This window comes from Rhincodon typus, unplaced genomic scaffold, assembly GCF_021869965.1.
Source record: "Rhincodon typus isolate 14 unplaced genomic scaffold, sRhiTyp1.1 hic_rhity00002367, whole genome shotgun sequence".
Taxonomy (NCBI): domain Eukaryota; kingdom Metazoa; phylum Chordata; class Chondrichthyes; order Orectolobiformes; family Rhincodontidae; genus Rhincodon; species Rhincodon typus.
Window position 1 is genome coordinate 1 of NW_025968005.1, and position 25,000 is coordinate 25,000.

The 25,000-nt window shown below is 41.5% G+C and overlaps 1 protein-coding gene across 1 annotated transcript; it reads left to right on the forward strand.

The window, feature by feature from the left end:
* The first annotated feature begins 26 nt into the window (after positions 1-26).
* LOC109910806 (probable arginine--tRNA ligase, mitochondrial) lies at positions 27-24,515 on the forward strand. Its single transcript, XM_048593128.1, has 8 exons — positions 27-113; positions 1,736-1,860; positions 3,920-3,987; positions 8,715-8,824; positions 14,975-15,070; positions 15,503-15,577; positions 17,972-18,035; positions 21,249-24,515. The coding sequence occupies exons 1-8, from the start codon at positions 91-93 to the stop codon at positions 21,333-21,335; spliced, it is 648 nt and encodes a 215-aa protein (XP_048449085.1). The 5' UTR covers positions 27-90; the 3' UTR covers positions 21,336-24,515.
* The last annotated feature ends 485 nt before the right edge of the window (positions 24,516-25,000 follow it).

Sequence of the window (25,000 nt, forward strand, 5' to 3'; positions counted from 1 at the left end):
CGTGATTTCTGTATTAATAACTGTATCTTTCTTCAGACAGATAAAGAACAGTGTACTCATTTTCAGCAGTTGTTTGGCGTACTGAAAATCATGGGTTACAACTGGACAGAACGGTAAGTACCAAGCAAAGAAGATTCTTTAACTACCACATTTCCACTGTAATGTAATAACAAATCATCCAGCACCGACTACTTGAGGATGACAGACTCCATCCTTTTCATATTAGATGAAATTATAGAAGCTGATACAAAAAGTGTTAGGAGGGCTGGGAAATTTAATCAGCATGAACACATTATGTCAGGCATACAGAGAAAAGGGATTTTCATTTATTCATTCATGGGAGTGGGTGTCACTGTCTGGGTCAGCATTTATTGCCCATCCCTCGTTGCCTTTGAGAATGTGGTGCTAAGCTGCCTTCTGGAAACATTACAGTCCGTTTATTAGGAGGGGAGTTCCACAATTTTGACCACGTGACAATAAAGAAATTCTAATTCTAGACAATCTAAGAAAAGCATTGGTTGCCAGGTAACTAGAGAAAAAATAGTACAGATTTATTTCTTAACAGTTAAAAAGTTTATCTTTAGAAAATTTGAAACAATCAATATGGTCCAACACTCAAAGGAAATTAACAAATTTCTAGAATAAGTAATACTGGGAAACCTCAGCTATTGTTAAGAAAATGTTTTATCCAGAGGTCACACTGGTTGCATCTTCTTGTTAACTTTGCCCCTCGTTATCGCCTCCTTTTTATTTTCAGTTCATGTCCAAGTGCAACAAGACCTGAACAAAAGTCAAGTTTGGATCAAAAAGTAGAAAGTAACATTTCATGCCACACAAATGACCACCTCCAGCAAGAGAAAATCTAGCCATCGCCTCTTGACATTCAATGGCATCGCCATCTCTGAATCCCCCACTGTCAACGTTGTGAGAGTTACCATTCACAAGAAACTGAATTGGGATGGCTATGTAAATACTGTTGCCACAAGAGCAGATAAGAGACTAACAACCCTATAGCGAGTAAATCTCCTCCTGACTCCCAAAGCCATAAAGTACAGTCTAGACATAGATGGAATACTCCCCAGTTGCCTGGATAAGTTCAGTTCCAACAACACAAGAAATTTGACAGCATCTAGGACAAAGCATCCTGCTTGATTGGCACCACATCCACAAATATTCACTCCCTCCATCACCAATGCTCATAGCTGCAGTTTGCATGATCTGCAAGATGCACTGCAGTAATTCACCATAGCGCTCTAGGCAGCATCTTTCAAACTCCCACCACTATCTAGGAGAACAATGGCAACAGACACATGAAACCACACCACCCATGGGTTCCCCTCCAAACTGCACACCATCTGAGTTGTAAATATATTGCTGTTCCTTCAGTGTTGGGTCAAATTACTGGAATTCTTTTGCCCCCTGCCCCCACAAAAAAAAATAGCATTGTAGATCTACCTAGAGCACATGATTGCAGTGGTTCAAGAAGGCAGCTCACCAGCACGTTCACTCAAGCACATAGGGGCGAGCAATAAATGCTGGCTCAGCCAGCGACAACCACATCCCATGAATGAATAAAAATAATTGGTGTCAGGTTAGCAAGGACTACCAATAGGTCTCTGGTAAATGTGCCTTTCATACTTAAAATGCTTAAGCTCCCCGTGTAATTAATAAAGTTAAAGAAACACAGATCATCTTCCTTTTTATCATGTGCAATGCTTTCGCGTCATTTTTGCAGATGTCGGCATGTTTCCTTTGGGTTAGTTAAAGGGATGAAGACTCGGAAAGGAGATGTTGTCTTTCTAGAAGATGTTATGAATGAAGCCCGGTGCAGAATGCTGCAAAACATGGCTGCCTCAAAGAGTGAGTGCTCCATTCTAATAGTTAAAACTTTACCTTCTTTCCAGCCCTCAAAGGACTGCCTCCTTCATAGCTGGAGATTGAGTCATAGAATCCCTATAGTGCGGAAGCAGGCCATTCAGCCCATCAAGTCCACGCCAACTGTCCAAAGAGCATTCCATCCAGACCCACCACCACCCTATAACCCTGCATTTCCCATGGCCAAACCACCTGACCTCCATGTCTTTGAACTGTGGGAGGGAACCAGAGTACCTGGAAGAAACACACATCCTTGGCCCTGTGAGGCTCACCCTTTAAGTGGTACTCCAAGTTTCCTAACTGTTTGCTCCTAGGGTAATTTCCTGCAGCTAATGGGTTTACCATCAGAACCATCAGGGATATCTGAGCTATGACTGACAACTTTATGAATTATGCTCAGGAGACATTGATTCATTACATTGAAACATTTACAAAAAAAAGTTAAATGTCCAATTCTGTGACTACTTAGTGGTTTACATGCTGTGATCTTAAAAGAACGAATCAAACAAATTTTATCGCATTTAACAAAGGAAGAGATGTGATTACTTATTTCTATTTTAAGCTGATCTTTAGAATATAACAAAATACACTTCGACTTCTGTGTCCAAACAAGAAATACAAATTAGGGGAATATGTTTTGGCCAAATTAGTATCCACATTAGAGTATCTAGTTTGAAGCCTGTTGACAAAGTTCCCTTCAAGTTGAACTTGATGATTTTGATGCTTCTAGTTTATAGATAGCAGAGTTGGTGGTGTGGAGAGAGGGGCAGGAGGGCCCCCACTTCACTTCTCGGCTACCTATCCTGGAGAATCTAGGTTCTGAGAACACGTGTGTGACTTGTCACGTGACCACCTCTGTCAACTGCCAGTAATTCAGATAATTGTAAATTCCAATTGTAACTTGATTGAGTCAGAGCTGGGAACTACCCCATCTTAGCCAAGTGTCCCATTGTCCAAGGAATTAACCTTTTGATGGTTTGTCTTGAATACGTGAATAGTTGAGGTGATTTTCCGTAGATGTCGTCTTGATTGTGCAGAATGGAAAGTCATTCATAATCCCCATGGGGGTCACTTTCTCTGGTGGGTTTTAATGGGATTGGAATATGGGATTATAGCAATGCAAGTTAATGTTGGCCATCTTGAGCTGAGTCGAGTCTCTGGGTTATAAGAGAAACTAGAATCATAGAATCCCTATAGTGCAGAAAGAGATCATTTGGCCCATCGAGTCTGCACCAATGCTCCAAAAAGCATCCCACCCAGACCCCTACTGCTGTAACCCTGCATTTACTAAGAATAATCCACCTAGTCTACTCAATCCTGGACAGTATGGACAATTATGCATGACCAGTCCACCTAACCTGCATGTCTTTGGACTGTGGGAGGAAACCAGAGCACTTGGAGAAAACCTGCGCAGACCAGGGAGAACTTGCGACCTCCACATAGTCCCCCACCCGAGAGTGGAATTGAACCCAGGTCCCTGGCACTGTCACGCAGCAGTGCTAACCACTGAGCCACCTTGCCTTTTTAAAAGGTCCAATTTTGTGTATTTGGTTAATCAGATTAAAGATCAATATTTAGTACAAGCGCACTTTCATGTTCTACCGACAGATAGTGTTCATCAAAAGTAAATCCGCATTTTCCACTTAAATTTAAGCAGAAAGTGTATCTGAAAATCTTACTCGGTATTTGTTTACAGTACCATTCTAATCTGAGTCCATGGTAATATGCCATTATTGTCCTATCACATGTACAGTACAATTATGCTTTAACAACGGTGGAGGTAATGTAACACGAGTCCAAAAATTAAATGCTGATTGTGTGACTGTTGTAGCAGTTTCAAATTTAAAAATGTAAAGAAATTACAGAAAAACTACAGAATAAAATTCCTGAACTTGTACATCAAACAGAATAAAGCTGAAGATTGAGGTTTTAGTTTTGTTTCTATGGTGAGGGTAAACCCGTTGCAAGATATTTTTAAGGTCCTGATTCATTTGATTGTTTACAGGTGATTTGTGTTTAATTCTTTATTTTTATTCATATGAAGCAACAAAGGAATTGGAAGATCCTGAAGATACTGCAGAAAAAGTGGGTGTGGCTGCACTTATTATTCAGGTAGTGACTGACCCTTTGCTGTTTTCACTTTCATTGAGAGATTAGATGATTCTTAAATTTTCAATTTTTTTTTTAATCCTTTGTGAAAATTTTGGTGTGACGTGGGGAATAGGCTAAACTAGGAAATTCCACAATGAAACTTTTTGTTTTAACTGGAAAAGAATGCGTCCAGGTTATGTGGAGTAATCTTGTTTTCCTTTTGTGTTGTTGCTGTGTCCCGTTGTCCCTAGAACTGAAGGTGACATTCACTCGGGGTCACCAGTTAGTGCCACCAGGCATCATAAGACCATAAGAACTAGGAGCTGGAGCAGGCAGCTCAGACCCTCGAGCCTGCTCCGCTACTTAATATGATCATGGCTGGACTCATCTTGGCCTCAACTCCACTTTTCTGCCCACTCCCTATAATCCTTTAACCTGTTACTAACTAAAAATCTGTCCATCTCCTCCAAATTCATTCAGTGTCCTGGCGTCTACCATGCTCTGGGATAGTGAATTTTGCAGATTCACAACCCTTTGAAAGCAGTAATTTCTCTGTTTTAAATCTTCTACTCCTTATCCTAAGACTGTGACTCTTGTTCTAGATTGCCTGACATGAGTAAGCAGCGTCTCTCATCTACTTTGTCAATCACCTTTAGTGTCTTATCTACCTCAGTTAGATCTCCTCTCATTCTTCAAAACTCTGGAGAATATAGGCATAAACTGCTCAATCTGTCTTCATAAGACGAACCCCACATCTCTGGAATCAGTCTTGTGAACCTCCTCTAAACTGCCTCCAATCCAACTATATCCCCTCCGGTTAGAGGACCAAAATTGTCAGCCACGCTCCAGGTGTGGTCTCTCTAATGCCTTGTACAGTTGCAGCAACACTTTTTGTTTTCTATTTTTATACTCCTTCCATTTGCCTTCCGTATTGAGCTGAAGTCAGAAGTCACATGACACCAGGTTATAGTCGAACAGGTTTATTTGAAATCATGTGTTTTCGGAGTGCTGCTCCTTTATCACCTGATGAAGGAGCAGCATTCCTAAAGCTTGTGATTTCAAGTAAACCTGTTGAACCATAACCTGATGTTGTGAGACTTCTGACTTTGTCCACCCCACACTGGTCCAACACTGGCACCTCCACATCATATTACCAGCTGTACCTGCATGCCAGTTTTCTGTGAATCACGCACGAGGACATCCAGATCCCTCTGCGCTAAAGCACTCTGCTGTTTATAGAGTCCTAAAAATCAACAGTACAGAAAAAGACCCTTCAGCTTGTTGTGTCTGCACCAGTCAAAAACAGTCACTTAACTATTCCAATCCCATTTCCAGCACTTGGCCCATTGCCTTGTATGCCTTGGCATTGCAAGTGCACATCTAAACACATCTTAAATGTTATGAAGGTTTCTGCCTCTCCCACCCTTACGGGCAGTGCGTTCCAGATTCCTACCATCCTTTGGGTGAAAAAGCCTTTCCTCACGTCTCCTCTAAGCTTCTGTCCCTTCTCTTAAATCCCATGCCCTTGGCCACTGATCATTCTGTCAGGGGGAAACGTTTTTCCCTATTTACCCTATCTATGCTCCTCATTATTTCATATATCTCAATCATGTCCCCTCTGCTGTGAGGAAAACTACCCAAGTCTGTCCAATCTTTTCATGACTGAAACTCTCCAGCCTGAGTAATATCCTTGCATATCTCCTGTGCACCCTCTCTCCTGTTCTATCACATCCCTGCTACAGTGTGGACTCCTGAACTGCACACAGTACTCTAGGTGTGGCCTAACCAACGTTTTATAAAGTTCCAGTATAACCTTTCTGCTCTTAAGCTCTATACCTTGGCTAATAAAGACAAGTATGCCATATGCCTACTTGGGCTCCTGTGATGCAGCGATAGTGTCCCTACCTCTGAGCCATGAGGCCAAGATTCAAGTCCCAATTGCTCCAGAGGTGCTGAACGGGCTGAGTAAAATAAGTACCATATGCCTTAATCACTTTATCCATCTGACCTGATACAGTAAGGAACCAGTGTACACACACACCAAGGTCCCTCCGATCCTTGGTGCTTCCTGGGGTCCTTCCTACCATTCATCATGCATTCTCTTGCCTTGTTTGACCTGCCTAAGTACATCACCCCACATTTCTCTGAATTGAATTCTACTCATCATCCCATCTCACCAGGCCACCAACAGCCTATCTTCCTCACTATTTACACCTCATTTAGATAATGAGTTACCCTTTTATTCCCCAGACCCAAATGGTTAGCCTCACACTTACCTGTATTAAATGCCATTGGCCAGATTTTGACTCATTCACCTAACCTGCCCATATAATTTGTAAATTTCTTATTTCTTCATTGTAACTTACTTTCCCACCTATTTTTGTGATGGAACGGGTCAATTTTTGATTCTGAGATCATTGAGCAAGACGTCCCATGCGGTACTGGGATCTAGGGTGCAGATTGGCGGCATCATCTTTTCCTTATCATTAAGGTGTTGTGCTTCAAAGCAAGATGCAGCTTGATGAATGTGTCGTTGTTGCCTAACTGAGTGATTGGTAGCAAACTCGTCCTGGATATTCATATCACTGCTGTGTTCCAAGAAGAGCTTCATAGTGTCTAAGTAGTGTTTTCTTTATCCAATCCTGGGCCACTGATCTTTTAAGTGTTGAGAAAACTGGATTTGGTGGGGCGATGCTTTTTGGTCATTCGGACACAGTTCAATCCATTGTCCTCTAGGAAAAGTTTTTTCCTGAATGCTTATGGATCTGGCTTCGAGAAGGACACTGGTTCTTTGTTTAGTGGTCCTTCCAATCAATATGGAAAATATGATGGAGGCATTGCAGATGGAATTTCTCTAGTGCTGTTATGAGTTGCACACTGTGAAGTGGTGAAGTTACACATACTGGCCTCATCACTGCCCAATAATAATTTGGAAATCAGTCACTCAGTAATGTGCACAATTTTACTCTGAGAGTTTGCAGGCTGACAGTCTCTGCACACTCATTCATCTGTTAGGCATCTCTGCTGCTGACTTAGAGTACATAGTCAGGGAGGTTCCTTAATTTTCACTTTTGGGGGAGATGTTGACGCAATGGTAATGTCACTGGATTGGTAATATAGAGATCCGACATATAATGCTACAGGGACACAAGTCTGAAATGGCAGCGTTGAAATTTAAATTCAGTTAACTAATGAATCTGGTATTATAAGCTGGTCTCTAATAGTACCATGAAACTATCATCAGTTGTCATGAAAAATTGATCTGGTTCACTAATGTCCTTTTAGGGAAGGAAGCATGTCATCTTTACCCAGTCTGACTTGCGTATGATTCCGCAGCAATGTGCTTAACTCTCTAAAATAGCTAAGCACTGTTGTATCAATCTGCTACAGATATCAGATATACTGCTGTCGTTTGGAAAGGTGACTCATCACGATCACCTCGAGGGCAATTGGGGATGGACAGCAATTGCTGATCTTGCTGCATCCCACTAAAGAATTTTAAAACCTGTTTCCTCAGCAGCCATATATTAGGCACCCATCTTTGATACACACAAAAAATAAATGTATGTAGCCAAATGCAGCTGCCTAAATGGAGGATGTTAGTTTTCTCCACGAGGAGGATGAATTTTGTGAATCTTAGACCTGATTAAAAGGAATGGAGAGGATTGTTGTGCCTGCCAGGTTTTGAGGTCTCTACTCTCTAATTAGTGTCTCTCTTTGGCATCTTAGTGTATGTTTGACACCCAACGAAGTCTGGGCAGTCACTCTCAGTCTGAGAGCGCCTCTTCAGGCATATTCAGTGATATTGGCAGACAAGGGTTTTGAACTTTAACAAGCTTTTCCTGGATATGGGCAGCACCTGCCAGGCTCCAATAAGCCAGTGGGTGTGCACTTTCGGAGGGCTCAGAATTTCAGTCTCAATGGATTTATTTCACTTTGCGAGGAACCACTTAACTTCCACCTAGTATTTCCAAACCAAGACCGTCCTCATAACATTGAGGCATAGGATTGAGAGTTCCTCACCGAGATGCTCCAATGCACTGACTGTGTTGTAAGTTTGCTTTAAAATCTCTAAATAAATTTGGTTTTATATAAAAACTGAACAACAAAATTCTTAGTTCACATGCACTTTTGTTATTGTGACTGTTAGACCACTTGGGCCTGTAGATTTGTGCATTCACTATTTTGCAGCCAGCAGGGACAGCATTGCACATTAATATAAAAGCCTTTTAATTGATCAGAGCAACTATGTAAGTAAGTAAGTAATATTGACAACTGTACTTAAGTATGTTCCTGGAGATTTAATCACATGCTTTTCCCCTAGATACCACTCATTAGTTGGCCAATACATCCATTCTGTGATGCACTGCCTTCCTGTGCCAATAATTTCCAACTGATGTTTGACTGTCAACAGCCTTACTTGTTTCCATCCCCATTTTCAATATGCTTATATCTGGTAAAAAGAAACATTCAAAGAAATGAAAAAGAAACACTTTTTTTTTAAACGTCTATGATCTTTCTCCAGGGTTGCACTCAACAGTGTTCTGGAGGGTGATATTCAATTCCTGGAGACTCCAGGTCCATCCTAGAAGCTTGGAACAGAGTTTGTCAAATTGTGAAGTACAAATATTAATGGCACGATTTTCATTTCTTTCTCAAAGTCAATTTTTCTGAGTTTCTTTCAAGTTGGTAAGTTAGGACTTCTTTTGAAATGAAAAGTGACTAACTCTTTTAAATATAATTTATAGGACTTCAAAGGACCCCTCTTGTCTGATTATGAATTCGACTGGGATCGTGTCCTCCAAAGCCATGGAGATACTGGAGTATTTTTACAATACACTCATGCAAGGCTGTGTAGGTAAGGTGCAAATGCAGAAGAGCCAAGAAATCTTTTGGCAGCATGTTGGATCAGTGTAAAACAGCTGTTCATGTACAGTATCCAAAAGATAAAAATTGCAGGCTAGCAGGAAATGGAAGGAGATAAAGGTTGGATAACTCGTTCAAAAAACTAGCACGTGCGTGATTGGCTAAATATCTCCCTTTTATGTTCTGTATTGCCTCTTGAACATCCCCAATTTTGCAAACACGCAAAATTGGCGCGGGTGTTGTCCACTCGGCCCCTGGAGCCTGCTCCACCATTCAATAAAATCATGGCTGATCTGTTTATATTTCAAATTCTACATTGCTGTCTATCCCCATATCTTTTATTTCCCTGCCTAAAAGTATCCATCTTCCTTTGCCTTAAACATATTTAATGACTTTGCCTCAAGTTGCACAACCCTCAGACAAAGGATTTTCTTCATTGCATTCCTAAAAGGGTAATCCTTAATTTTAACAGTATCCTGTAGTTATGGACTCAATCACAAGATGAAACCAAGTTTCCACATTCACCTTGTCAAGACCATTCAGGACTTTGTACTCTTCAATCAAGTCAACTCTCACTCTTCAAACCTCCAGTGGAAACAAGATCACCCTGTCGACTTGTTCTCATAAGACAAATCACTTACTTCAGGCATAAATCTCGTAAACCTCCTTTTAACTGTCTCCAGTGCTTTTACATCTTCCTTAAATAAGGAGAGCAAACTACATACTGTATTCAAGATGTGTCTCATCAATGTCTGTTAACTGAAGCATAACGTCCTTGCTGTTATATTCAGTTCTTCTCATAATGAAGCATAGCATGTTCCACTGTGAAGCGTAGCATCCCATTAGCCTTATTGATTATGTGATGTACCTGAATACTAACTTTTTCTGACTCATCGACTAAGGTTGAAGTTCGTCTGCACCTGTAGAATTGCCAGTCTGCAGCCCCATCAGTTTGCTTAGTGCTGCTTCCTTTACAATTATAATGTCACTAAGTTAATCTCTCCCAGAGCAAACTGTTTGTTAATTGCATCTTCCATTTCCTTATTGCCTAATAACTCCCCATCCTCTGACCAACACTCACTGTACCTTATTTTCCTTCTGAAGAACCTGTCCACTCTTGCATTCCTACTTAGCTTCCTCTTGTACTCTAATTTCTTCCTACTTATGGGTTTTTTTATCTTTCTACTATTCTTTATATTCTGACCAATCCTGTGACCTGCCATTTACTTTGCACAGGTGTGTGCTGTTTCTGTATTTAGTTAACCATGGATAGTGGGCCCTTTCTTTAGAATCTTTATGTATTCTTAATCTTAATATAGCAAACTTTTTATTATCCATCACCTGTGGGACCAGCAGTGTGCCAGTTGATAAAGAGGTCCATATAATCAATGTAAAAACAAACAAAGTAATAGAAACGTAATGTAGGAGATATACACATCACTGTCCGGATGACAGGCGGTTAAAAGAGCATTGTTTGTAAAAGGCAGACATCCGGGATGCTTGGGAATGGAATGCCTCCTCTCCAGAGCAGATGAGATGGAGGAATTGGGAAAACAGGATGGAGTGTGGGAGGAGGTGTGGCTATGGGAGTCTGTGGCTTTGTAGTAAGTGTCTCTTTTGTTATACCAGTTTTACAACTATTTTACTTCAAGTATGTGCATTTGTGAATGTTTGACGGTCAAATCTTGTTTTTAACAAGACCTCTGCCCTCAACCCTCCAAGGAAAGAGTCAGTGGAGAAATAGAGTTCAAATATCTGGATTGGCTAATCTGGACTCATTCCTGTCCTTTTTAAATATTTAAATGATAATTCAAAGCATGGGTGAATCTCCTGCAAAGTCAGGCAGTGATTAAATTATCAAACCACAACTGTGATCTGATGTCCAGCTCAGTGCCACAAATTAAATGGAATGTGAGGGGGAAACCTTTAGCTGTGGGATACTAGGCTAGTGAACTTGAATGGGGAAGTGCTGACACCCCAGATGAAATGGTTTATTCAGCACTTCCTTGGGCCAGGGAAGAGCCTTTTGAAAAGAATTATATCAGCCCCAGTGTCTGATAGGTGCAGATAGGCAGAAGCTTGACTGAAGAATTTAAGATGTGCAATTGTAGAAAAAAATGGGCACACATTGGGAAGCCAAAAGACATTCAGGAACTTTGAAGGGGAAATTATGTTGGAGATGGGAGTAGTTTGCAAGGACAGAGCATCTGTTAAGTAGTCGGGATGAACCCAATCAGTGCTATTTTGAGGTGGGGTGATGACATTTTGAAAGGGAAGATAGAAATGTAGTGACCACCACAAGATATTATCTGTCAACTAACTTGCAAATAGTTAATGCCTTTAACTACCGCTGGTGGGATTCTTTCTGCTGCTTAACACATGTTCAGCTATGTGAGGTTCAAGAGAGTTCAAACATATCACCACTGATGCCAAGCCAGCATTGTGCATGCATGCTTGCACAAAGCCTGTTTCGTTTCCTGTGGAAGCTCACTGCATGTGGAAACACCCTCAGCAAGGTGATGTCTGGTGTGATTTGTGCCTGAAGTCTGAAAGTGCATTCAACTCCAGTCTGGGTATGAATGGTAGCCATAGCATGCAGGTATCAAGTGATCAGAGTCAATGTATCGCCAAAAGTCATCCAAAGAACAGGTTTATCTGCCAGGACAGTGCAAATTATGAAATAACTTTCTTAACAGCAATAATAATAGCAGCCACACAAGAGGTTTTGAACTGCCCATTGACTACAAAACAGTGTACAAGTTGCATAATGGAGTCTTTACTGTAGCCTTTCTTCTGAGCAATCTGGCTCCGAGACTATTCGAAGAATAAGGCAATACTTGTCCATCATGAAATCTCCTTTACAACAAGAACTGTTAGAAGTTGGATTGTAAATATCTGTTGATCAGTAGAATATGAACAATTTAGACAAGTTGAGTGAGTGGGCAGGTACTTGGCAGATACAGCATAATGTGGATAAGTATGAAGTCGTCTACTTAGGTAGGGGAGAGAAAAGATCAATTGGCAGAGCATTATTTCAATGGTGATGGATTGGGAAAGTTGAGATAGAATGGGTTCAGAGATAGTAGGAACTGCAGATGCTGGAGAATCTGAGATAACAAGGTGTAGAGTTGGATGAACCCAGCAGGCCAAGCAGCATCAGGAGCAGGAAAGCTGATGTTTCAGGTCTAGACCCCCCTCCAGAAATGGGGGAGGGGAAGGGGGTTCTGAAATAAATAGGGAGAGAGGGGGAGGCAGAAGATGGATAAAGAAAATAGGTAGAGAGGAGACAGACAGGTCAAAGAGGCGGGGGTGAAGCCAGTAAAGGTGAGTGTAGTGGGGAGTTAGGGAGGAGATAGGTCAGTCCAGGGAGGACGGACAGGTCAAGGGGGCAGGACAAGGCTGGTAGGTAGGAGATAGAACATAGAACATTACAGCGCAGTACAGGCCCTTCGGCCCTTGATGTTGCGCTGACCTGTGAAACCAATCTGAAGCCCATCTAACCTAAACTATTCCATTATCATCCATATGTTTATCCAATGACCATTTAAATGCCCTTAAAGTTGGCGAGTCTACTACTTTTGCAGGCAGGGCATTCCACGCCCTTACTACTCTCTGAGTAAAGAACCTACCTGTGACATCTGTCCTATATCTATCACCCTTCAATTTAAAGCTATTCCCCTCGTGCTAGCCATCACCATCCGAGGAAAAAGGCTCCCACTGTCCACCCTATCTAATCCTCTGATCATCTTGTATGTCTCTATTAAGTCACCTCTTAACCTTCTTCTCTCTGACGAAAACAGCCTCAAGTCCCTCAGCCTTTCCTCATAAGACCTTCCCTCCATACCAGGCAACATCCTGGTAAATCTCCTCTGCACCCTTTCCAATGCTTCCACAGATGGGGATGGGGCTTGAGGTGGGAGGAAGGACAGGTTAGGGAGGCGGGGACAAGCTGGGCTGGTTTTGGGATTCGGTAGGGGGAGGGGAGATTTTGAAGCTTGTGAAGTCCACATTGATACCATTGGGCTGCAGGGTTACCAAGAGAAGTATGAGGTGCTGTTCCTGCAACCTTCGGGTGGCATCGTTGTGGCACTGCAGGAGGCCCAGGATGGACATGTTGTTTAAGGAATGGGAGGGGGAGTTGAAATGGTTCGCGACTGGGAGGTACTTCCGCCGCATCTGCTCCCAGGATGAGGCATTCCACTCCCGAACATCTGATATCCTCGTTTTTCAAGGATGGCAATACCCCCCCCCCCCCCCCCCCCCCACCACCCAGTGGTCGAGAACGCCCTTGACCGTGTTTCCCGCAACTCATCCCTCACACCCCCTCCCCGCAATAACAACCAAAACAGAATCCCCTTCGTCCTCACGTACCACCCCACCAACCTCCGTATCCAACGCATCATCCTCCGACACTTCTGCCATCTGCAATCCAACCCCACCACATTTTTCCCTCCCCACCCTTATCTGCTTTCCGGAGGGACAACTCTCTCCGTGACTCCCTTGTCTGCTCCACACTCCCCTCCAGCCCCGCCACATCTGGCACTTTTCCCTGCAACCGCAGCAAGTGCTACACCTGCCCCTACACCTCCCCACTCACCCCCATCCCAGGCCCAAAGAAGACCTTTCACATCAAGCAGATGTTCACCTGCACGTCTGCTAATGTGGTATACTGTATCCGCTGTTCCCGTTGTGGCCTCCTCTACATCAGGGAAACCAAGTGGAAGCTTGGGGACCGCTTTGCGGAACACCTACGCTCGGTTCGCACCAAACAACTGCACTTCCCAGTCGCGAACCATTTCAACTCCCCTTCCCATTCCTTAGATGACATGTCCATCCTGGGCCTCCTGCAGTGCCACAACGATGCCACCCGAAGGTTGCAGGAACAGCATCTCATATTTCGCTTGGGAGCCCTGCAGCTCAATGGTATCAATGTGGACTTCACAAGCTTCAAAATCTGTCCTCCCCCAACCGCATCCCAAAACCAGCCCAGCTCGTCCCTGCCTCCCTAACCTGTCCTTCCTCCCACCTCCAGCCCCACCCCCATCTTCTACCTACTAACCTCATCCCATCCCCTTGACCTGTCCGTCCTCCCTGGACTGACCTATCCCCTCCCTAACTCCCCACCGACACAGACCTTTACTGGCTCCACCCCCGCCTCTTCGACCTGTCTGTCTCCTCCCCACCTATCTTCTCCTTTTATCCATCTTCTATCCGCCTCCCCCTCTCTCCCTATTTATTTCAGAACCCCCTTCCCCTCCCCCATTTCTGAAGAAGGGTCTAGGCCCGAAACGTCAGCTTTCCTGCTCCTCTGCTGCTTGGCCTGCTGTGTTCATCCAGCTCTACACTTTGTTATCTGAGATAGAATGGGTCCTGGGTGTTCTTTTACACTTGTCGTTAAAAGCAAGCGTGCAGGTGGCACCAAGCAGTTAAGAAGGCAAATGATATTCCAGGAGAGCTTGAGTACAAGAGCAAGGATGTCTTACTGCAGCTGTACAGGGCCTTGTGAGACCACACCTGGGGTGTTGTGTGTAGCTTTGATCTCCTTACCGAAAGAAAAGTATTTTCCTTAATAAGACTAACAATGGTCCACCAGATTGATTCATAATCGTACAGCATGCTGGGATGGCAAATTTATCCAGTGTGGAGAGATTGGATCAGTTGGACCTGTTTTTACTGAAGTTTAGAAGAATGAGATGGGATTTCATTGGAAAAATACAAAATTCTGACAGGATGGAAGAGATCGAATGCAAAGGTGATGGCTATAGGCTGTAGAACAGCGATTTATGGCCTTAGGATATGGGATAAGCCATTTTGGACAGAGATGAGAAATTTCTTCACGGAAGGCTGTGTTGACCAAGCCATTAAATATCTTGAATAAACAATTAGATTTCTAGAGAATAAGGGTCTTGAGGATAATGGGGTCAGAACAGGAATATGTCTTTTGAGGTAAAGTATCAGCCACGATGTTGTTGAATGGCAGAATGGTCTCTATGGACCATTTTTGGACCTCCTACTGCTCCTGTTTTTTTATGAAAGTACGTAAGCAATGACATCGTTAATGTTGACTTTAGGGCTCAAGTGTTCTTTTATGACTTGCTCTCTTTGAGGTATTTACAGCTGCAATTTTTTTTAATCAACGCAGTTTACAGAGATCATTTGAAAATAGAATAGAGGAGCAGTTCAACCCAGCGTATTTACAAGAACCTCAGGCAATTGCATTATTGCAGCATCTCCTCAGGTATGACAGATATAACATTGCTTCTCAAAAGATATAGTTATAAATACAGTTCATGATTTAATAGCTGTAAGTAATGAATTCTCTTAGTGAAGGTTCTTTCTGTTCTAAGTTATATTCCTGATCTGTTGCATTCCCTGCTGGACACTAACCTTAACAGTGTTGTGTGGGTGGTGAACTACAACACACACACTAACAATTCAAGGCGTTGACTCCCCAAGCCCATCCAAGAGCAAATAAACAATAAATACTGATCTTACTAAAGATACCCATGTCTCGTGAACAAATAGTGTGTAAATAGTTTGTATTTTAAAATTGTAAAAAGTCATTTTGCTAATTTTATTTCTGTAAGTATGGCTTTTAAGATTTTTTGTATTGAAGCAGTACATGAAATGTTATGTCAAGGTGTCATATGTTCCTTTGGGTTTTTTTAAGGTATGATGAAGTTCTGTTCCAAGTTTCGGAGGACCTCCAACCTAAACATCTTGTAAGCTACCTGATAATGTTGAGGTAAAGATTCTTGCTGCCGCAGTACCACTTTTAGATGGCCATCTTCAGTGCTTGAGGCTTCATCTCTTTGGAATAAATGTTTTCTAAAAACTCCTTTTTCAAAATCTGCCAGCTCCAAAATTTTGGGGTGACTTGTTTCACAATATCTTGACCAACCTGAAATAGCGTTAGTGGCAAAATGTCCTATTTATTTCCTGGCTCTTAAAAGAAAGGCTACTTATTTTTAATTGTTGTCCAGCGATCAAAATAATTACTGTTCTGGTGATAACTTTCCGATGCACAAATCAACATAGAATCATCGTCAAATCCCTACAGGTGTGGAAAGAGGCCATTCAGCCCATCAAGTCCATATTAATCCTCCAAAGAACATCCCAACCCCACCCTCTCCCAGTAACCCTGCATTTCCCATGGCTAACCCACCTAATACTGTTGCCTCACAGCACCAGGGACCCAGGTTCAATTCCAGCCTTGGGCGACTGTCTGTGTGGAGTTTGCACATTCTCCCCGTGTCTGCATGGGTTTCCTCCGAGTGCTCTGGTTTCCTCCCACAGTCCAAAGATGTGCAGGTTAGGTGAATTGGCTGTGCTAAAATTGCCCATAGGGATGTGTAGATTAGGTGGGTTATAGGGGGATGGGTCTGGGTGGGGTGCTCTGATATTCAGTGTGGACTTGTTGGGCCGAAGGGCCTGTTTCCACACTGTAGGGATTCTATGATCTATGATCAACTTGTACATCCCTGGACACTATGGGCAATTTAGCATGGCTAATACACCTAACCTGTACAGCTTTGGACTGGGGGAGGAAACTGGAGCACCTGGAGGAAACCCGCGCAGACAATGCAAACTCCACACAGTCCGTGGCTTGAGGGTGGAATCAAACCCAGGTCCCTGGTGCTGTGAGGCAGCAGGGCTAACCACTGAGCTACTGTGCAAGTTGCGTGAAGTTAAGAGTAGTTCCCAGGATCTCCTCTAGATGCAGGTGGGGATTGAATCAATTTGGATGCCCTTTTTATTTTGTTTCCAGCATATTGCTGATACTGCAATGACAGCATTGATTGCCCATTCCTGATCTTACTATTTCAATGAAAAGTTTTTGTTTTAGGAGGGAAATTCTCCTATGGATTTTCAGAGGCCAACTTTTACTTATCATCTCAACACAAGGTTTTGGTCCCAGTCAACAGCGACTTCATGATTTTGAAAGTCAACTGATTAATCTGCGATTTCAAGGGTTTGCCACATGTCATTTGAGGAAATAACACAGTTCTCTGAGTTAGTTACTTGGAGTTACACTTAAATGTATCTCCAGCAATGGTCAATATGCATCTGCTAGTTTCCTCCCTCAATTCCTCTTTTCTGAATAGACTTCTTGTAAGACATCGTTCACTACATAGCAGTAGCCCTCTGCTTCTTGATCGGAAAGTAGCACAAAAGAAAATCTAACCCTGTCCTTGGTGAAGTGTGAAGTTATTCACTTTGGTCATAATATGTTGTTTTCATTTTTTTTTTAATGTGGAACCTGCAAGTATTGACACAGACTTTTGGGTGTGCACATGCAAAGTGTGCAGAAAATTAACATACAGATACAGCAAGTAACTAAGAAGGCAAATGGCATATTGGCCTGTATTGCGAGAAAATTGGAGGACAGGAATAAAGAAGTTGTATTACAATTGTGCAGGGTTTTGGGGAGACTGCAAATGGAGCAATATGTGTAATTTTGATCCCCAAAGTTTAAGAAATGATGGATTTACATTAGAAGCAGTACAACAAAGGTTCACTAAGTTGGTCCCTGGGATGAGAATGTTGGTCTGTGATGATAGACTGATCAAATTGGGGCTGGATTATCCGAAGTTTAGAAGAATGAGAGGTAATCTCATTGAAATATACAAGATTCTGAAGAGCTAGAAAGGGTCGATGTTGATAGATTCTCTGACCAGAAGCTAAAACACAGGGTCATAATACGGGACTGACTTATGTGAGGCAAGGAATGCTTTCACTCAAGGGGCTATATATCTTTGGATTATCTGCCCCAGAACGTTGTGAAGTCTCCATTAGCTTTATTGCTAATATAAATATTGAACAGGCACATTTTGATCACTCAGGGAATTGAGCGATATGAGAAACAGGCAGGAATATGGAATTAAAGACCAACATCAGTTGCGACCATATTGATTGATTGGGCCATACAGTGCTCCTATTTCTTAATGTACCCAATATTCATACCTGAGCACTTTGCAGTAAGCTTGAATAGCAACCTGTAGTAGACATGCTTCCTGAGCCTCTGCTTGTGACTAAGCACACAGTGTAGTCATTTTGTACGAACTCCACCCAACTTGTAAAAATAAATGTAACGACTCTTTCTCAATACCTTGTTAAACTTTCTTTTTTTGTTTTGCAGCCGTCTTGCTTCTATAGCTCACAGGACTCTGCACGTCAAAGGCAGCTTATCTGAAGTAGCAACGGTTAGTGTGTATTACTTAATAAATCTGTCCAGTTGTTGTAAGGTATTGTTGCACAGAGTTCTCTTAAATTAAACTTTAAAAATCCAACCAGCATTACTGCTGTATCAACTTACGGTCAAGTTTGAGTCCTGAGGCTGCCTGAAGGTTTAATCCTTCAGCTATAATCAATTTCCTTTTTTAAAAAAAAAAAAAATTGTTGATTAGTGTTATTAACCCAAAAGCATTAGATGTATTTCACTCTGAGGCTGATGAATTATTATTCAGTAACTTGTGGAGCTAAAATGAGTATTGGTGGTGATTCAAAAGATTGTCTTCTTGCTTGAGACAGACTCTGTTTTGCAGTAACCCTTGATTCCTTTACAGATTAAAAATCTGTCAGTCTTAGCCTTGAATATACATCATGAGCCAGCGTCGCCAGCCCTCCGCAGTAGAGAAATCCATGGATTCGCTACTTTCTGAAAGAAGAAATTCCTCCTTATTTGTATCTTAAGGCATTCAAGAGGGCATTGGATATTTATTTGAATAAAAATAATGTGCAAGGATATGGAAAAAGCAGGAGACTGGCAGTAGGTAGTGATGCTCTTTTATCATGCCACTGCAGGCATGATGGACAGAATGGCCTCTTCCTGGGCTGTAACATTTCTGAGATTCTGATGTAGGGAAACCCTCACTCTGAGTTTGTTCCCTCTGGTCCTAGACTGTCCCACAAAGGAAAACAATTACTTCTGCATAACTCTGTCAAGATCCCCAAGAGTTTTATATATTTTAATAAGGTTGCTTGTCATTCTTCTAAATTGCAATGAGTACAGGCCCAACCTACTCCACCTGTTCTCATAAGACAGTCCCTTGATGCTCTTCTCTAAACTGCATCCAATGCCAGCATAAATGCGCTTAAATAAGGTGCACAGTATTCTAGCTGTGCTCTGACCGGTGCCTTGTATAGTTATAGCAAAACCTTCCTACTTTTGTACTCCATTCCCTTTCCCTTGAAAATAAAAGCTGAAGTCCATTTACCTTCCCTATTTTCTACTGAATTTGGATGTAAAATAAAACAAAGACCTGCGGAGGCTGGAGATCTGAAACAAAAACAAGTCTGGCAAGACTTGTGGGAAGAAAGCAGAGTTAATATTGCTGTTTTTGAATGTGGATGCTAGTGTTTTTGTGATTTATGCACAAGGACTCCTAAATCCCTTTGTGCTGTAGCTTTCTGCACTTAACTAATAATCAGCTCCTCTATTCTTCCTGCTAGGGTGCATAGCCTCACATTTTTCCTCTATCTGCCTTGTTTTTGCCCACTTGCTTAATCTGTCTGTATCCTTCTGCAGACTAATGTGTCATCGTTGCCGCCTTCCCATCTGTTTGTGTTAATAACAAATTTGGCTAGAGTATATTTACTTCCTTGTTGAGCTATATCTGAGTCACAAAATATTTTCTTAAATGTCTGCCAGTGTACCTCCTCCATCTTTGCTGCTAAACTCCTTTCCCAGTCCATTCCAACTAGTTATGCCCTCATTGCTTTGCAATTACCCTCAATTAAGCTTAGCACAGTTGTTTTCAACCCATGTTCCTCACTTTTAAACTGAGTGCTAAATTCTACCATGTTATGGTCACTGCTTCCTAGGGTATTTTTACTCTGACATCATTTATTAAACCTGCCTCATTACACATCAGATCCAAAATAGCTTGACCCCTAGTTGGATCCACAACATATTGCTCTACACTCTGAATTCTTCCCCATGGCTATCTCTATCAATCTGACCATCCCCAGCTACATGAGGATTATGGTCTTTTGTGATTCATGTACTGTCTTTGTTACTTGCTGCCATTATCTCCTGATATATTCTCTGTCCCATTGCAAAGCCACTGTTCAGGGGTCTAGACTCTACTCTCAGGGTCATCTTCCTCTTTTTTTGTTTCTTACTCCTACCCACATGGATTTTACAACTTTAAGTTTGAGATCACCCCCTGCTATCATGTTTATTCTATCCCATTCCAGCAATGGAATATTTAATTCCCAGCTTTGACCTCATTGTAACCATGTCTCTGTAATGACTATAATGTAGAAATGCATTAACCTATATTTGTGCCATTAACTCATTTATCAATTCCAGACACTATAAGCATTTAAGTAAAGAGCCATTAATTTTGCCATTTACCATTTTGTTCCCCGGTTAGCCTGTTTAAGTGCTGTTTTTCTGTTTGTATACTCTGTCTGTTCCTGTCCCACATTGGATGGTGTTATTCAAATAGCTGCCCTTTAATTCTGTTGTTTCTCTTGCTCTGTAAGCTTACATTTCCCCTGTCCCAAGCCCTGTCTACAGTCCTACTTATTCATTTCATCACAATGCTGATCCCTGTACAGTTCAGGTTAAGCCCAATCCACCAGAACAGCTCCTTTCTATTCCAGTCCTGGTTTTAGTACCCCATGAACTGAAACCCATTCTACTCTTATCAATTTTTTGAGCATGCATTTAACTTTTTGACTCTGTGCCAGTTTGCCCATGGCCCAGGTAGTAATCCGGAAAGGATTACCTTGGACATTCTGCCTTGTAATTTAGTTCATGACTGTTCAGAATCTTTCAGCAGAACCTCCTTTCTTGTCCCAGCAATGTCACTGATAGCAAATGGAACCCTCCCCGCACTCGCTATGTTCTTCTCCAGCCTTGAGGAGACATCCTTAACCCTGTCAGTGGGCAGGCAGCACAGCCCTCGGACTCCCTGGCTGTAGAAAACAGTATCAACACCCCCTAGTTATACTGCCTCTACCATAACCACATGCCTATTTCCTTCCCCTACTTGAATGGTCCTCTGTATCAGGTTGCCATGGACAGTTGTAGGAGTCAGTGCTCCTCAATTGCAACCCTGTGGGTGCTCATACTTACTTCACCTGCAGTTACACCCTCCTGTTCCTGATCAGAGATCAATTTTGAATTGCCTAATTGAATACAGTCTTTGTTAATATTGCAAGGATAATATCATAGTACCTGAGAATTGTACATGCATTAACACAGAAATGGTTGTCTTTTATATAAAAAGTGCTGTTAGTTAGCAGTATCTATTTAATTTTTTGTAACAATTTAAATTGATATATTGAGTATTGATGTAATCAAAATTTTTCATTTCTGAATCCAAAATTGCAGATTTTTCATAAATTTGTTCATCCAGTATTTACACTTCTGAGAGTTATTTCACCTCTATTCCTCTTTATTCTAGGCAAGATATCTACTTTTCAAGGGAACCGCTTCCGTGTTAGCCAATGGAATGAAACTGCTTGGTATAACGCCAGTGGAGAAGATGTGATGTAGCACCTGCTTTTATATTCTAATCAATTTAATGACTCAATTCAACAAAATTTAAGTAAAGATGTGATTAAACCCACATGTTTACAATAGCTGATTAAACCCAAAGTAAACTTTGCTTTTAGCTGAGTACCCATAAGGAAGAAAACAAGATGGCAGACTAAAATTTCCTTGTGCAACATTCGGTGGAGAGCAGGAATTTCTCTAATTCAACTCCACGTGAGGTATGGCCCACTGTCCAGAGAAGAATGAAGAGCTGAGGAAAGCCTGTCTTGTTTCAGACGGTCTATTTCATAGAACCAAGATTGTGAGAAATTGCTGCTGGCTGATCCGATTATGGTCAGTTTGGTAGAAAGAAATGAAATGTATTATTTAATGAGAGAGTGATTGCAGATCTCTGTAGTATGGAGGGATCTGGGTATCTTGGTACATGTATCACTGTTAATAAGCAGTTGAGAAGGCAAATGGAATGTTTATTGCAAGGAGAATGGGATATAAAAGTAGCAAAGTTTACTGCAGCTGTTCAAGGCCTTGGTGAGACCACATCTAGAGTACTATGTACCTTTTTTTTGACTCCATAGGAAAGGGTATAATTGCACTAGAAGTGGTTCAGAGAAGATTCAGATAACTGATTCCTGCAGTGAAAGGACTCTTATGAGGGAAAGTTGCAAAGTTCTGCTTTTATCCATTGGAATTTAGAACAATGAGAAATGATCTTGTTGAAACATAACAGATCCTGAGGGAACCTGCCAGGGTGGTTGCTGAAAGGATGTTACTGTCTGTGGGGAACACCGTTTTAAACTAACAGACATCCCATTTAATACTGAAATGAGGAGAAATTTTCTGAGGATCATGAGTCCAACAAATTTTCTTCCCCGCAGAGCATTGAAGGCAACGTAATTGAAGTCTTTCAGCAAATAATTATATAGGTTCTTGATACGTATGTTTGCTCATATCCTGTTCATTACTTGCTTTCCAATTTATCTTTGTACTGTCAACATACTTGGCCATAAAACAGACAGTCCCTTCATCAGAGTCATTAATATAGATTGCAAACAGTTTGATTCCATAATGAAATTATGTACTACTAGATTAATAATTCAAATTAATCTCAGCTAGATGGTCCAACAAAGCTTCTATTTTTTTTTTAAATATTGAGCATTACTGGGCTGACGATGATCAGATTATGTGGTGGGGAAAGTGAGATCTTGAATGATCGGTCAGCGCTGAGCTCAATGAGCAGCTAGTTTTAAAAAGCTCTTGAGCTACCCTTCCATTCCTCCCCATCAACACACCAACTATCTGAAATGGATTTCTACCCTGAAGGGGGAATGTGGTCAAAACAACCTGAAAACATCGGGGCAACATCTGAGGAAAGGGTTGTCTAGAATTGTTATTAGAGTTACTATCAAGGATACTACCATCATACGCTCTTCCACAAACAAAACTCTTCTGCTCTTATTTGGTAGCCAAGTTTGGAATTGATTCATTTGAATTGACTGACAGTATTGCTTGTAATAAAAATTGTCACTAAGTGGAATCATTTCCATTTGTTTCTGCAACCTGTGCTTCAATGCAACCTAGGTTTCTAGGGTGAAATCTTCTCTGGTTGCAAATAAACTTGGTCAGTATTAAGGAGAGGTAGGTTCAAAACAGCATGTTCACAGACTGCAATCCAAGTGGCTATTAAAAATAGCTGGTGGGGATAATAGCCTGACCCCTCTTGTGGAGCTAAGACGGAATAAAAGGAGGTTTCATTCTGCATCTGGCTATCCTTTTGCTGATCTGGAAGTACAATACAGCTAATTGAACAGTGATAAAATGACTTGTGGGCATTGCCTCTCTGAGCAGTAGCTTGCCAATTAATTTCTTTTCCTGACCTAAATGCAATATCTCTTTCTTTACCCCCCACCCAAATGTGTGAACTAGATGAAAATTTGTGGGTACATTTACTGCACCTTTGTATCCAAGGAAGTAGTTTGAAGCACATATCAACATGAAAATGCTAACATTTCTGTGGGGTTACATCCAGTGATAGATTAATGCACTGATGCAGATAGCCATTTTATGCTAGGTATGGTATAATTTCGAACTTTCGCAACCCAGCAATTTTCAAGCTTATTTTCCATTCTCTCGTATGATTTCCCAACACAAAAATTGTCACCCAGAGCAAAGTTTGACATAGTGCACATTTTGACTGGCCTCCAAGTAAATTAGTTTATAGTTAAACAGGATTACTGACTGAATGGCATACTCCACAGGTAGGGGTCTCACATCAGTAACTGTGGCCCAAAGTAGTTCAAAAGTACTAAGATGTTGAACTGTTTGCAAAAACTGAGGTTTTGTTTCATGTTTGCTGGTGCTGCTTGGCTAGTTTTGTACACTTTGCAGTAGTCATAGTGACTACTGAGTTTAACTGTAAACTATTAAAGAAGCTCAAAGTAAGAACTGGCACTGGTTACTTGCCTTCTTCATGGTTGTCTTCACCTCTGGTTTCATTGCATGATTTTTTTTTTATTTGAATTGGGCCAGATTTATATCTAAAAGGCAATTTCCGGTTCAGATATTTGACTGTTTCTTCATACTATCAAAATGGTCCAGATTTGAATATTTCCTTGGGAATATTGTGGCAGTTTTGAACTCCAATTGTTTTCTTCAGTCTTTGAATTAGAGGCAGACTGCTGCTGGGAGCTTTCCTTTGTGCTCATTGCTAGCTTCTGTGGCCTTGGTTCTCTCATAATTATACAATCTATATCTTGAATGGCACCAGAATGAATGACCCTGTTTCTGTAACTTTTTTGTCATGTTTAGTAACTGTGTCAAATCAAATAGCTCATGTGATGAGGCTGATGACTTGTTTGTGTCTGCTACACTGTTTGCTCATAGTTTTTCACTGAAGTTGGAAGCAGAAACATAATTGGTGAATAGAGAATGCTGGAATCTGCAAAGGGAAGAGTTAGTAGATAAGGGTTGAAATCTTGACTTTTAAGGTGGGTTTTAGTTTCCCTTGTTCACAGGACATGAATGGTGTTGGCCAGACTTCATTTATTTCCTATCCCTGAAAGAATAATGGCAGTCTTTGAGCAACTGCATCTTTGCATTGTTGGTGCTTCCATAGGTTTTCATGACAAATTCCAAATTTGTAACAAAGAAATGGCAGTACATGCTCTGACGTGACAATGATAGTGTTTCAATGATTATGCCTGTTGGTGACAGGTTGTCGAACTGGGAAGCAGGGTTAAAAGGAAACTTAGGCATTTGACGTTTGAGCTCAAAATTAAAACACGATCACAGTAATTGAATCCAAGAATGTTAGTACTACCCTTGATGTCAAGGCAGTGAGTTAGAGTGCAGCAGCCAGGGTTCAAGCAATATTAAAGTCAAATGAAACCATGTTAAGAGGTAGACCTAACATAATGGAAGATGGTTGGCGGTCAACAAGTTGAACCCCAGGAGTTCCTTAGAGTAGCATCCTAGATCTGGTGATCTTCAGTTGCTCCATCAATCATTAGATCAGTAATTGCATGAACAGTCTTCTGAAGAATTACAGATACTTGAAAACCAAGACTTGGAATGATATTGAAGTTGGGTCAATAAGTAGCAACTGTCATATACACCACCCAGTTGTCATCTCCAACGAGAGAATGAACATCAAATGGAGATCAT